The sequence below is a fragment of the Pimephales promelas genome, chromosome 17 (genome assembly GCF_988280905.1).
Source record: "Pimephales promelas chromosome 17, fPimPro1.hap1.1, whole genome shotgun sequence".
NCBI lineage: Eukaryota > Metazoa > Chordata > Actinopteri > Cypriniformes > Leuciscidae > Pimephales > Pimephales promelas.
Window position 1 is genome coordinate 16990822 of NC_142785.1, and position 15492 is coordinate 17006313.

Consider the following 15492-nt stretch of genomic DNA (forward strand, 5'->3'; position numbering starts at 1 on the left):
TGGAGGCTCTAGCCCCTTCCAGAGCTGAGATATCGAAACTCAAAAATTCGTCCTGAAAATAAAAAACGACAGTGGTACCCCTTACGTTGTTATTTTTTTTGGGGGCGAAAAATTAAGTTTCTCCAATCTTCTGAAAACTCTGGATTCTGATAGAAGGCCAAGAGACTTAGACCTGAGTGCAAAAATGGAGGCTCTAGCCCCTTCCAGAGCTGAGATATCGAAACTCAAAAATTCGGCCCGAAAAAAAAAAAAAACGACATTGGTACCCCTTACGTTTTTTTGTTTTTTTTTTGAGCGAAAAATTAAGTTTCTCCAATCTTCCCAAAACTCTGGATTCTGATAAAGGGCAATGAGACTTAGACCTGAGTGCAAAAATGGAGGCTCTAGCCCCTTCTAGAGCTGAGATATCGAAACTCAAAAATTCGTCCCGAAAAAAAAAACCGACAGTGGTACCCCTTACGTTTTTTTTTTTCGGGCGAAAAATTAAGTTTCTCCAATCTTCCAAAAACTCTGGATTCTGATAGAGGGCCATGAGACTTAGACCTGAGTGCAAAAATGGAGGCTCTAGCCCCTTCCAGAGCTGAGATATCGAAACTCAAAAATTCGGCCCGAAAAAAAAAAAAAAACGACATTGGTAGCCTATATATATATATATATATATATATATATATGAAGAGTTCAGATGCAAAAGCCTCTAAATGCCATTTGAAATTTTCTTCTTGAATGATAATTTTTATCAAACTTGTACATTTAAGTTCAGTAATTTCACTTAAATGGCAATGATAATTACCTATTAATTGTTATTTAAGTGAAATGACTGAACTTAAATATACAAGTTTGATAAAAATCATCATTAAAGAAGAAAATTTCAAATGGCATTTAGAGGCTTTTGCATCTGAACTCTTCATATATATATATATATATATATATATATATATATTGCATTTTAAATAATAGACCATTTCTCAGTGATCGTAAATAAAACAAAATTCCATTTTTCTCAGTTTAATGAAAACCAGGTAGTTTAAGTGTAAGTTTCACGTTTGACGATAAATTTGGGAACCAGTCTAGTGTTTGGTTTCAATTTGTGTTGAACAGTATTCTAAGGTTATGTAGAGTAAAATCTATCACAGCTTCAATTTGATTCATCATTTTACAACCTTTATCAAAACCTGCAGGCAAACAAACACTGGAGACTGCATAAATGGACCTCTGATTGCATTCACTGTGGTTACTGTATCCATGGAGACGATAAGGCCACCTCATGTCATGGCAGTCTAATGAAACCCAGTGCAAATCTTTATAGTAGACTACATTTGGCATTGTTTGCATTTTACGTGAACAGGCCATGACTAGTGTTAAAAAAAAAAAAAAAAAAAAGCAAGCAACAATTATATCATCAATACTTTAATAATAAAAAACATACAAATGCAAATAAAACAATAATATAAACATAAATAATGATGGCACTATATCTAAAGGTGCCATAAACAGAAGGATTCCTGTAATAGTTTTTACAATAAAAACAGTGGTGCAGCAAATATATACCCATGTGCCCTATTCCACTTTTCACTGCTCCTTGAATATTAAAAACATATTTCAAGTAACAATGTCTTCAAAAAAAAAAAAAAAAAAAAAAAAAAAAAGAAAGCAGTACAAATACAAACAGGAGCTGGTATTTAAAAAGTACACAAATAAAAAAATAAAAATAAAAGATGGCTAAACTGCTATAAAACAACCTGACAGAATTTTCACAGATACATATTCCTTAATAGCATGTGGTTTTAAATCAATTACAGACAATAGTTTGTCACTAAGAAATTCAACTTTTTTTTTCATAAAAAACAAGGCGTAAACATAAAAGCACAATTAGTGTAGTGTTGCATGTCTGACCACTATGAACAGGCGAGACACCATTTACAGACACACAAATCAAACACAATAAATAACTCAACAACAATCATAACTTTGGTACAGCACAAGATATTGATTATCACCCATCCAAATACTGAAGAATGTTTTTCAAATTGTGAAATATTAATCAAATACAAAAATTACATTAATTTGTAATTTAGTGTAGTGAAGTCTTGTATGTCTATAGAAAGAAAGAAAATAAAAACGGACATCTCATGACACTTGTGATGTTTGAAAACATTGTTTCTCTAAGATCCTGAAGACTCCCATCTCCATATACTTCGATCCGTACACTCTAAACAAAAATGGTGCTAAATAGCACTAAAAGTGGTTCATTGGCTTGAAATCATAGGGGAACCACTTTGAGTGCCATCTTTGTCAAATGGTGCTATGTAGAACCATAAGAGGTGCCATAGAGCACCTTAACCACCCCAGAGAACCACTGAAGAACCAAATTGGGTTTAACAGGTTCTTTAAATAATAGTGGTGGTATATAGCACCATGACCACCGCAAAGAACCGCTGAAAACCTTTTTTTAGAGTGTACAGTAAACAAATCAAATCTAAAAGAGTTCTGAAATCAGGACCAGAGCCTCCTAAAACAAGGCCACAGTCCTTTATTCATTTTCTAGAATTCTTCAGTCAGTGTAACTTGCTGAGTAAAAACATCCAGCTGACATGTTCAGAGGCTTCAGCTTTTTTGTTATTACAGAGTGTGAGAAGTCATCTTCTGTGCAGCAGTTAATCTTGTATCATGCTTCAGGCCACTGTTGCCACTTTGTCATAGTCATTGGTGTATTCTGTGTCTGGCGTGTTGGTCTCATCCTGGTTCTTGTTCCAACAGGACAAAGCCGAGAGGAAAAGTCCAGCTCCTCCCAGCAACACGAAGCTCCCGCTGAAGTAAAACGCCAGGTCGTAAGAGTGCATCCAGTCGTGAATCCAGCCTGGAGTGAGAAACCAAACAAGTGGCAGAGTTACATACTGTATCTCACTCCACTGCTAAGCTTGCTGACTCTTTACTCTAGGCACATTTACTTAACCCTCTGATTGTTTCCCTTTATGAGTCGCGTCCTGGGCCTTCCCAGTCAGAAGTGACCGGAGGCCTAAAAATGAAACTTCTTCCATCCCAGTAAAACCAACCAGAGGCATGTGAATTTCCCAGCTGTTTAGGAACACTTTTTTTTTGGTGGATTTGAATATACTGTATAATTGAAACAATCTCAAAAACTATTTCTTATTAAAAATTTTTTTTAAAAATTTTGTTTTTTTTTTCCAATTTCCCATTCACTTCCTATGGGGGTCATTTTTGACCAAAGACCAAAATCATGACTAATTTTTTTACGACCAATTAGCATGCTTGGATCATAAACTAATTTTTTTTTTTGTGTTCACATACCTAATGCCAGAAATGTCACCAAGTTTCGTAACATTCCAATGAAGCTGTGATTTTTAAAAATTCAAAACAGATTTTTTTGTAGTCTGAATTTATTGGTGTGTATGTGTATAAAAGTGTGTTTGTGTGTGTGTGTGCGTGTGTGTGTGTGTGTGTGTGGGTGTACATTTTTTGCACTCTTGATGTTGTAGAGTGTCACCCCTTTACTGCGGTATACTTGTTTTAAGAATCGTGACCGATTTGTAGATTGTAAAAACAAAAATTCAGAGAATTTTTTTTTTTTTTTTGTAAATTTCCCATTCATTTCCTATGGGTCGGTCATTTCTGACCAAAGACCATAAGTGTGACTATTTTTTTACGACCGCTTAGCATGCTCGGATCATGACCTCAATTTTTTTTATTTTTTTTATTCACATACCAAATGTCAAAAAAAGTCACCAAGTATCATAACCTTCTGATGAAGCTGTGATTTTTAATAATTCAAAACAGAAAATTATTCTGTCAGAAGTGACCGAGGACCATCAGAGGGTTAATCAAGAATTCAATTCCTGACTTTGAATTTAAATATAGAAAACAGAATGTAGCATTATCATTTTAATCTATGGAAGTATAATTATATGGAATCAAATTCAAACAGCAAATCATAGAAGTGTTTGAATGTCACCTGAATCAGTGGGGAACAAAAGTGTCCAAATGAAAGGAAAATAATCTTTTAAAAAAACAAGTTTAAAACACATTTTGGAAATGTACTCTTTGTGTTTATGTGTTCAAGTGTTTAAAATAAAAATAAATGCTTACATTTAATGACAAATAAATCTAAATCATTATTTATATATATATATATATATATATATATATATACACTCACACACGCATATATGCTACATGATTATAAAACAAATAAAAAGCGCTGTGGCGTTCCCTTTTGCCAAGAGCGTAAACATCCATAATGGACTTTGGTTTTGGTTTCTGACAGTCTGTCGGCATATATGTGGGTGCACTGTGTATAATTATTTTATATATAAATACACACACATGCTTGTATATATTTAAGAAATATTTTCATGTATATACTGTATATAGATTTATATATAATTTATATTATATATAAATATATTTTATATATAAATAATATTTTTTTCTTAAATATACATGCATGTGCGTATTTATATACACAGTGCACCCATATAAACACTTTTATTTTGGATGCGATTAATTGCGATTAATCATTTGACAGCCTTAATCCATATATATATTTAATTAATTGACTTTAATTTGACGTAGTACAGTGGAAAAACTATGGAAGCCCTGAACCCCAACATAAAAAATAAACAAATAAAAAATCTGAAAAAAAAAAATCTAGCATTTCGAGATTAAAGTCGAAACTTTTCTAGATTAAAGTCGAAATATTTCGATAGTACGAGAATACAGTCTTCCGTAGAAGTTGTGTGTGTTCTTGCCATTGTTTCACATTGCCGCACACACAGGCATTCATAATGGTGCATAGTGAGTGTTTCACACTGTGTGTGTGTGTATTAAATCTTTTTAATTACGGGATCCGGCCAAATGATTGGATGATGCACTTAAAATCTATCCAGAACGTATCTATGGTGAAGAGGGAGACAGAACGGTTACTGTTGTGTTCTCGACCCACATAGTGTTGACTAGACAAACACGAAAACACCTCAAAAACACTGCAACATAAAGTTTGGACTAGATTATGATTGTATTATAGATTATGATTAAGATTATGTTTGGACTACAGGCAACGCCATGGTAATTCTTGTTGTTAAATTAGCCCCTGTGTAGAATTTTGTTGAAAGCCCAGATAAAAGTAAGAAGCTACTATGTTGTGTTGACCCATGTTTGACAGTTTGTTTTTTTTTTTACTTTGCGGTTCAGGGCTTCCATAAAAAAACACATCATGTCCCAAAATGGTCTAATTTATTCCAAAGTCTTCAAAATAAATCTTTATCCCGAAGTCATTCAAGATCAGCTGTGGTTTATGTGACCAATTCCCACTGATGAATTGAAAAGAAGCTGCTTCTTAAATTAAATTTTTCCAAACGTCTGGTCTGTACTAATTCTTTTGCTAATAACTGAAGTAAACTTCCAACACAAAATCCAGATTCAGAAAAATTCTGATTTTGGCCAGTCTCTGGTCATAGAGTTTGCATAGAGTCTAAACTAAAATCATGGCATCAAGTAAAAAAAAAAAAAAAATTACCTGCGACAGGTGGTCCGAGCATTATACTGAATCCACCAAAGAACATCAAGATCCCATATGCCTCAGTCAGACGATCCATTCCGACAACCTTAGTGGTCATGTAGGGTATGACGGACCAGTTTCCAGAAAAGAAGCCCAGCACCGCTGAGATGACCTGCAGCCCAGTGTAGTTCTTGGTGACGGGGATAATGAGAAGAGCCACCCCTGAGCCCACCAGGGTGAAGGAGTACAGAAAGATGCTGTTCATCCAGCGGATGTCCATCGTGATGCCCAGCAGCAGCTTCCCCACTCCAGCAGCAATTGCCATGATGGACACCAGCGGGATGGTGCTGATGCCATCGACCAGACCCTCGTTCTGGGCCAAATCCTCCAGGAAGAGAAGAGGAGTGTACGCACCCAGGCAATACGCAAACAAAGACATGCACATGGCCGAGAAAACCCTGTTCTGAAGCAGTTCCCCTGTCGACTTCAAGTATTCCAAGTACTCCTTTTGTTTCTTCTTCATTAGCCGCACCAATGCCACATAACTCAGGAGGCTCTTCTCGTACGGTGGAGGCTCTTTCGTCTCTTCGGTGATGAGAACGTTGACGGACTGTTTTTTCTTGATGGGGTCCTCCACGACAGGGCTCTTTTCCAGAACCTTCTCCTCCGCCTTCTCGACCAGCGCTGCTCTCTGTTTCAGGTAGTAGGCCGGCAGGTGCAGTGGTCTCATGAGTCCGGCACAGGCGATGATGTTTAGTGCAAAACAGCCAATTAGCAAAAGGCAGCCGTCGAGTCCAAAAAGTGCAATGAACTCATTCTGCGCCGTAGCGTAGAGAAAACCTCCAATACTTGTACCTGGAAACATGAGAAGGATTGAATTGGCTTACTTTAATTGGACATGAATGTTATTAGTACTACGGCTGCACGATTAATCGAAGTAAAACCGAAATTGTGATATGGCTTATTGCGATTATCAAATTGCAAAGGCTGCGATTTAATTAATTCCGCTGGTGCTCTTCGGTCACACTTGGTAAAGGTTTTGGCGCTTTTTGTGTGAAAAAAAAAATCATAGACATGAATCGAAAAGGTTAAATGTTCCTGTAAAAATAGTCACATTGGAAATGAAAACTTTTGGCACTGCAGCCAAACAAAATCTTACTGAAAGCTAATTTCTTTGAGATATCAAGCTCAAATTTCAAACAACTTGTTCAGATTAAAATCTCTCACAGTTTTTGAGTAAAACGTGATTTTGAAAATATATTTCATATAAAAATTTTAAATAGTATCTTTGTTTTTCATTACAATACATGTAAAATTCTGTTACTTTTTTTAAATTCACTTTTTAAAACTTTTTTCAATTAATCTGCCAAATGTCGTCTTTGAAAAGAGATCACACTCTTCTGTGCTCTAAAGCAGTGTTTCCCTACCCTGTTCCTGGCGGCACATCAACACTGCGCGTATTCTTTGTCTCCCTTATCAAACATACCTGATTCAACTCATCAGCTCATAATCAGATGGGTTAATGAGCTGATAAGTTGAATCAGGTGTGTTTAATTAGGGAGACAAAGAATACGCGCAGTGTTGGTGTGCCGCCCGGAACAGGGTTGGGAAACACTGCTCTAAAGCATTCAAGATTTACGACGGTTTAAGTTGAAAATGTTACTTTCAGGTCTATGCTCAAAAAGTTAATAAATGGATTACAACATATGGCATAAATATAATTTAGTGTAAAACAATCCCCTAAAAATTCAAAACATTAAATAAAAAAACATTATCAAACTAAAATATAGTACATTCATTTCATTGACCAAATAAAAAGAAAATCGGTCATTTTTGACCGACACGCGAAGAGCACCAGAGAGATAAAGTTTCCTAATTTTGTTTTGAAGGTCTCCTAAAATGGGTTTACATGCAAAAAAACAGTTTCTCATAATAAACATGGCATCATCACCTCTTTTCACACAGCAGAGAAAACCCCTTCTAAACCCTGCTTTTCCGAGAGCCTACGTTGCTCTGATTGGTCAGATGGCCCAGTCTGTTATGATTGGTCTACAGCTTTCAGCATGTGTTGGACACCAAATGTCCATTACCATATCTGAATGTCAGCTCCAGAGGCTTCCTTCAGCACTTGGTAAACAGTGATACAAATAGTAACAATGGTGGGTTTTGCAAGCCTGAGTTCTCATCTTTGGATTTCCTTTCGCAACTTCTCGAATTATAGACAACACGAACAATCATCTCTTCCAGGCCTCGGCTACAACTACAGTTTGAGGGAGGGTAAAAGTAGATGTTTTTGAGAGCAGCCAATGAAGCTAGGCTGGCATTATGCTGATTTGTTACAAACCTCTGTAGGTTTGTGCAGGAAGCAAGACTGAAATTAAAGATGACTCATTTCAGGCAGTTCAGAATAGGTTCTTTCTTTTGGAAGACAATAACTCCATTTATCGTTCACTTTGATCTTAGAAAGCAGGGCACTGTGTTCTTACATGTGATGTGAGCAGCTCATTATTATTCACAGAAACTGCTGCTCTTTTAATTTGGGGACACAACATTGTGATGATAAGTGCTTATCAACCATCAAGAATATATGGCCAAACTGTGCAGCCCTACACATTTTATAAAAATAGTAGTCATGAAAACTTCATTTTTTTTAAAACAGCATTGAAGGAGTTCGCATGTGTCACATATTTCCGATCCCACTCATCCATTCAAAATAAAAAAAAATAATTAAATTAATAAAATGACAGCTTTGCATGGCTTTGAATACATTTGTATTCATGCTTTGAGATAAAAAAAATGTTTGAGAAACATTATAAGAAACATTGAGAAACTTATAAAATGTTTTGAGAAACTGATGAGAAACAAATTTTGTCTTTAAACTTTGTGTATTATTTTCAACTGATCATATATTTTGCATACCTGTTGTAACAATGCCGAGAGCAAGACCGCGTCTCTTGTCAAAATACTGGCAAGTGATGGTTACAGTAGCAGCATAAACAAGTCCACAGCCTAGTCCTGTAAAATAAAAGTGTGAGGTTAAAGAAAAGTTCACCTGCTCATTTAATCTTTATTATAATCTTATAATCAACTATTATCAATATAACTACATAACTATTTATATGTAATAAAGGTAAACAGATTTGTGTAGGGGCTTGAGGACAAGACCATACTCAAACTCTAAATATCGCCCAAAACTATAGAATAATTGAAGGGATAGTTTACCCCAAAATGAAAACTCTGTCATTAATGAATCACCGTCCTACCGTTCCAAACCTTTTAGTAGTTCACTTTTCAAAAAACCTTTGCTGATAATTTACTCACCCCCATGTCATCCAAGATGTCCATGTCATTCTTTCTTTAGTTGAAAAGAAATTAAGGTTTTGATGAAAACATTCCAGCATTTTTCTCCATATAATGCACTTCAGTGGAAACCAAACGGTTCAAGGTCCAAAAGACAGTTTCAGTACAAACTGCAAACTGTTCAAAGGGCTTTAAACGATTCCAGACGATGAATAAGGGTCTTATCAAGCGAAACGATCCCTCATTTAAAAAAAAATAACAAAGTTTAAGTTTTAAAAGCTCAAATGGTCGCCTTGCTCTGTTCTGTGACGCACGTTTGTGAATCTCCTGTTCAATTTGTTCTTTTCTTTCGTTGAATGAACCAAATGACTCGGAAAAAGATTTGTTCATTTTGATGAACGAGTTCGAACAGGAGAGTCACAAACGTGCGTCACAGAACAGAGCAAGGCGACCATTTGAGCTTATAAAACTTAAACTTTGTTACTTATTTATTAAATGAGCGATCTTTTTTGCTTGATAAGACCCTTATTCATCGTCTGGAATCGTTTAAAGCCCTTTGAACAGTTTGCAGTTTGCACTGAAACTGTCTTTTGGACCTTGAACCATCAATGCTGGAATGTTTTCATTAAAAACCTTAATTTCTTTTTGACTGAAGAAAGAATAACATGGACATTCTTGGATGACATGGGGGTTTATCAGCAAAAATTTTTTTCAAAAGTGAACTACTCCTTTAAGACTTTTGAGACTTCATCTTCAGAACACAAATGAAGATATTTTTGATAAAATCTGAGAGCTTGGTTTTGAAATTTGTTCTTGCACGTCAAGGGAACATTTGAGTTTCCGTTTACCACAACTGATGTGTGAGTTGAAAATATGTGAATGAAAGCCGTGGTAGTTGCGTGGACTGTCAATGAAAGGACAGAAAGATCTCAGATTTCATCAAAAATATCTTCATTTGTGTTCCAGAGATGAACGAATGTCATACGGGTTTGAAACGACATGAAGGTGAGTAATTAATGACAGAATTTTCATTTTTTGGGTGAACTAGGCTATCCCTTTAAGGTAGTAATACATTTATAGATATACTAGATATTTAAAATAGGATTAAATATGCCAATAAATATGTTAGCTTTTTAATGCTTTAATTTAGGGCTGTCAAACAATTAATCGCGATTAATCGCATCCAAAATAAAAGTTTGTGTTTACATAATATTTGTGGGTGCACTGTGTATAATTATTTTGTGTATATATAAATACATACACATGCATGTATATTTAAGAAGAAAAAAAATATTATTTATATACAGTATAAAATATTTATATTTACATATAATATAAATTATATATAAATCTAGAATATACATGAAAATATTTCTTAAATATATACAAGCATGTTTGTATTTATATATATAAAATAATTATATACAGTGCACCCACATATATTATGTAAACAGAAAGTTTTATTTTGGAGGCGATTAATCGCGATTAATCATTTGACAGCCCTAGTTTGAATACATTTTGAGCAAATATTGTGAAAATAAGTGCATTTAATTTTTCAGCATTATATTGACCCTCAGCCCACATTCAGACTTTGAAATGTGAGATACTTACCAACAACTATCCCATAGGAAAATATGAGAAACTGAACATTGGGTGCAAAAGCGCTAAGCATAAGCCCTCCAGAGACCATGACCCCGCTGAAGATGGTTACGGGTCTGGCCCCGAAGTTCACAACACAGGCACTGCAGATGGGACCTGTGCAAAAATACAAAAGCATCACCTTATTAGAGAATGTGAAACTCGAAATAAACAAAACAATCAAAAACTCCTTACAAAAATCTGATGTAAGCTGAGGCATTTAACTAGGCAGATTTGAAGTGCAGATTTTGATTGATTTATGAAAGCACAGGACATGACATCAAATGCCCCACTGACACAAACCGAAAATCATTAGACACAATTGTAGCCCTATTGATTTTATATTGGTGGTAAACAAGTTTTATAATGAAAAACAAGGTCAAGACTTATAATAAAAGAATGAGAAACTTTTAATTTAATAATTGCTCAGTATTTATTGTTTGAAGTTGAATTATGATAATATGGAGTTGGAAAGCATTGTGGTTAGTTATGTTTATGTTTACCATGGTATATTTATCTGGAAAATATCTTTATGCAGGGTAGATTTATTAAGCATTAAGTATCTCATATCAATGTTGAAAACTTACTAGCAATGAGTCCGACCCCAGACACGAGAGAGCCGACCCACGCTGTTGTGCCTTTGCCATCCTGGAAGGTGTTCAGCCATTCTGGGTAAAGCACCCCCACAGACTGAGGTGACCCGTAGGCCAGGAGCTGACCCATGAAAGAGGCGACCACAATGGCCCAACCCCATCCACCATCCGGGGCTTGCTTTGTGCTCCCTGCGCTCATGTTTACACTGGGTTCCTGTGGTGATAAACACATTTAAAGAAATGGTACTGCCAAAAAAATGACATTTTATTTCCTTTCACACACACACACACACACACATGCACGCGCACAACGTTATTATGTTTTATGGGGACATTACATAGACATGATTTTCTTTCCAGGCCTAAACTGTACAGTCTGCTCCCTGTTCATAGAAATCTTTTTGCATGATTGTATGATTTATGAACCTTACATAATAGAACAACACCTACGGCAAGGTGTGCGGAATGCGCGTTAAAGCAGCGCACGGACGCAGAGTTCAGGAGCGCGCACGTGTGGTTGCAGCTGTGCACTGCACTGCATCCGTTGTGTTCTCGTGTTCAGAACTCTTGTCAAGTGAAGTTACCTTTATTTATATAGCGCTTTATACAATACGCAGATAGTTTCAAAACAGTTACAGCGATAAAAGGAAAAAATATGCATCGGCTGTTGCTCAGCTGAAGTTAATTCAGTATCGATTCAGTTCCGCTATAAAGATCATCCGTATGAAATAAGGTAATTTAATCTATAATGCAATTCTGCAAAAAAATGATGTCATCGTCTAACTCATTTCAGTTCTCATAGAACAGTAGGCTAGCAGTAATAGTGTTGAATATTAGGTCTACTCAATTACTGCTTTATTTATTTTAATACGATGATTTACGCTGAAAAAAAGAAGAAGCTGAAAACCTGTTTGCTTTTTGTGATGTGAATATCCACTATATTAAAGATCACTATTAAAAACATTACAACGTTTCACTAAGATAATGAAAGTAACAAATGCATTAACGTACCTCCCCAACCGGGAAATGATGATGATTTTCCGTGGTAAATTCAGTTCAGAATGCTGAACTGGCTCTTTGGACAATCCGGTGTTCTGATTTTAAATGGCATATCTAATCATTGTGTCATAATGTGAGATGACCGCTGTGATCGATATGAATGATAGCGGATGTGTTGGTCTGCAACATCCCTGTCTTCATCATTGTGCGGTGTGTTCTTCATGAGCTCCAGCTTTTGTTGCCAAGCGTTTAAACCGGTTTAAAGCTGTTCTCGCTGGCCCAGCTACACATTTCGATGCTCTAACTTCCTTTCTTGTTCTGTGACAATAAACACAGCATGGCTGCAGTCAACCCAACATTGACCAATTCCTGTTAACACTTAAATAATTACTTTTCGCCACTGGTGAAATGATAAATGCCATTATATATTTACAGGAGCTATTGCATCCGCTGTGTGTGTGACACCGAAGATAGAATGGCTAACGTTAGTTTTCCTGCGACACCGACTGTGTATATAGACTGTGTTCATGGAATTTGCTCAATTTGACAAGTTTAATTTGAATTCTTACTTTAGAATAAATTGTAAACACATGCCACGTGCATCTTTATGTATGTGCACCGCAGTTCCAGTCCGAACCGGTTGACTTGATGATGACAATACAGCCGTGACACGTGTTACCGGGATCATCTGCCTCCTTTCACATCTTAAAGGGACCATATACACTCCAGAACCGTATTTTATAACTCATCTTAATGTGTTATTAAAAAAAGCATTGCACCCAAAACTGATCTTTAAAATTAAATTTCACCCAAAAATGATGAAACAAAATGTATTCACCCTAAACCAAGTTAACTAGAAGTCTTTATGCTCATTTTTCTTGCAATTATTTGATTACAATACAGAAAACAACAATGTGAAATAAAATTAAAATAGAAAACAATGTTTTTCTATGTTATACTTTAAAATATACTTTATTTGTGATGCAAAGGTGAAGATTCATGACTCCAGTCTTCAGTGTCACATGACCTTTAGAAATCATTCTAAGCTGCTTGAATACTTTTAATTAATAAATAAAAAGTTTAAAAGAATAGCATTTATCACTTTTTTTTATCTATTTAACACATCCTTGCTGATTAAAGTGAAGAAAATAATGCTTTGCATCACATAAATAAATCATGTTTTAAAAAATATATTCAAATAGAAAACCATTACTTTAAATTGTAATATTTTTCGTATATTTGATCAAATAAATGCTGCTTAATGAACAAGAGATTTCTTTCAAAAACAGTAATGTTTCCAAACTTTTGACTGGTAATGTGTTTATATATAGAGAGAGTGTGGGCAGGACTGTTGCAGAGTTCAAGCTATTCTCATGCAATTTCCAGCTCTTTACTATCCATTTTGACATCACATACTGTACATAAATAAACTACAAAATGCATATTTTAAATCACAAATCTTTATCAAATTAGGCCATTGAGATTCAGCCAGTGGGACAGACACTCATGCTAAATTTCTCACCGTATCATAGCGAGGTCTTCAGTACAGAGGGAATGCACTGAAAAGATAAAGCCCAGTGCAACAATCTGTGGGAAGAAAAAGAAAACCACAAGACCAAAAGCAGCCAGAAAAGTTCTCACAGCACTCCCTCAAATATCTTTAAGAAAACACAGATCGAATATGTTATGAGAGCTGCAGTTTAGGTTGAAACATTTTCTAAGTAAAATAGTGAGACTGAAGATGTGTAACAAAATCATGTTTACAACCAACACAGTGAAGAGGTGGTAATTTCACAATGCAGTTCAACCAGCAGAACAATGTCAAAGCATTCATATTTAAAGCAGATGTTTTTTATCCAAACTGACATGACGCGGTGATTCATCTTCACATTCAAATTATTCTGCGAATAATAGTGAAAAAGACTATTAAAGTGCAGGGTTCATTAGAGTTTTTATACCAATTCAAGACTTAGTTATAATCATCATCGTTTTAATAACCAAAATAACCATTACATAATGTAGCTAGTTTTTACTTTACAAATAATGCAATGCAAACCAGAATTAGTATCTGTTGTGACAAAAAAAAAAAAAAAAAAATGACAACCACATATTAAGGCATTAATAGTCTGATGTGGGGATAAGCTAGAGCAATACCACAGCAAGTTAAGGCTCAAAGGTGTCCTGTTAATGATAGCAGTAAAATGAGCAAAAGTTACATTCAGTCGTCAACAGTCTTAAAAAAAAAAAAAAAAAAAAAAGAGGGTGAGGCAGGAAATTACAAAAACTGAAAAGTCAAATGAACAAAGTATTCTTTTTCTATACAAAGATATTTACAGACAACAGTAAAAAATGAAGGTAAACAAAAGTATAACATTAAATTAAATATATTCCTGGTTCTACTAAACCTAATGAATTGTGTTCTAAAACTGATACATGGTCCAAAAAAAAAAAAAAAGGGAAAAACTGTACAGACACACCCTGTATTGATGATGTAAAGCGCTAATGTCATAATCCAGCAAACACAGTCGTGTTTTTTTGTGAGAGATTGTACACTTTCAGCATTCACTTGGCCACAGTAACCAACCAACTTAACTACAACCGACCAGGAGTGCGTTTTTACAAAAGCATCATTAGCCAACTATGGTTGCACGTTTTCTTGAACTCCGAAGGAAACGACAGAACTTGCGACCATAGTTGGCTTTTGGAAATGAATGACTGGTTTGACCTTTCGTAATGAAATCAGCATGAAACATTTTTAAACACTTTTCAAAAGGGACCCCCATTCGAATTTTGGGTATTGGACAAATTTGCAAAGCATACAAAAAAAACTATTTACACATGCTTTAATTCACTTCCAATGACTTTATACTCAGTATAACTATAAGTAAGAAAACATATAATCACAGTGGTACCAGACACCGTCACGCAGAAAACGGCTGCAGGTGTGTTTGTAAAAAGAAACGAGACGATCACTACACAAAAGCACACCAGTCTTTTCTAATCTACAGCATTTAATGATTCAAGTGTCTTGCTGAACTTTAAAAAAGCTTTTAGATCCTACCAAGAGGATAAAAGGAGATGCCAACAGCGCATTACATCTGCAGCAGCTCCAAAACACTAGTTATCTACTGCAGAATATTCTCATTCAAACAGTTCAGTCACGTACTGTCCAGGTCAGAAAACATGGAAACTAAACACTTTACATAAAGAAAATGAAGCCATATACTGAATTAGATTTCATTTTGTTCACATTAGAATTTGTGCTCATCATTAAAAAAATGCCACAAATGTTTTATACAACGTCACAATTATATTTATGAAAATATTGAGAGAATTTAAATATATTTATAAGTTTGATATATATATATATATATATATATATATATATATATATATATATATATATTCAAACTTACATATATAAATAATGGAAATTTGCTCCACAGG

General features: G+C 35.1%; 1 protein-coding gene across 3 annotated transcripts; it reads right to left on the reverse strand.

Moving 5' to 3' along the window:
• Positions 1-1386: 1386 nt before the first annotated feature.
• On the reverse strand, positions 1387-15396 carry slc16a9b (solute carrier family 16 member 9b). 3 transcript variants are annotated; one of them, XM_039653265.2, is made up of 7 exons: positions 13568-15395; positions 12058-12363; positions 11041-11260; positions 10427-10570; positions 8435-8530; positions 5534-6370; positions 1387-2857 (listed from the first exon to the last, which is right to left on the reverse strand). In XM_039653265.2, the coding sequence occupies exons 3-7, from the start codon at positions 11243-11245 to the stop codon at positions 2673-2675; spliced, it is 1467 nt and encodes a 488-aa protein (XP_039509199.2). In that variant the 5' UTR covers positions 11246-11260; positions 12058-12363; positions 13568-15395; the 3' UTR covers positions 1387-2672. The 3 variants fall into 3 exon arrangements, with proteins under 3 accessions (XP_039509199.2, XP_088978111.1, XP_039509200.2); XM_089121985.1 differs by lacking the exon at positions 13568-15395 and adding an exon at positions 12615-12786; XM_039653266.2 differs by lacking the exon at positions 12058-12363 and having other exon boundaries at positions 13568-15396.
• Positions 15397-15492: the final 96 nt, after the last annotated feature.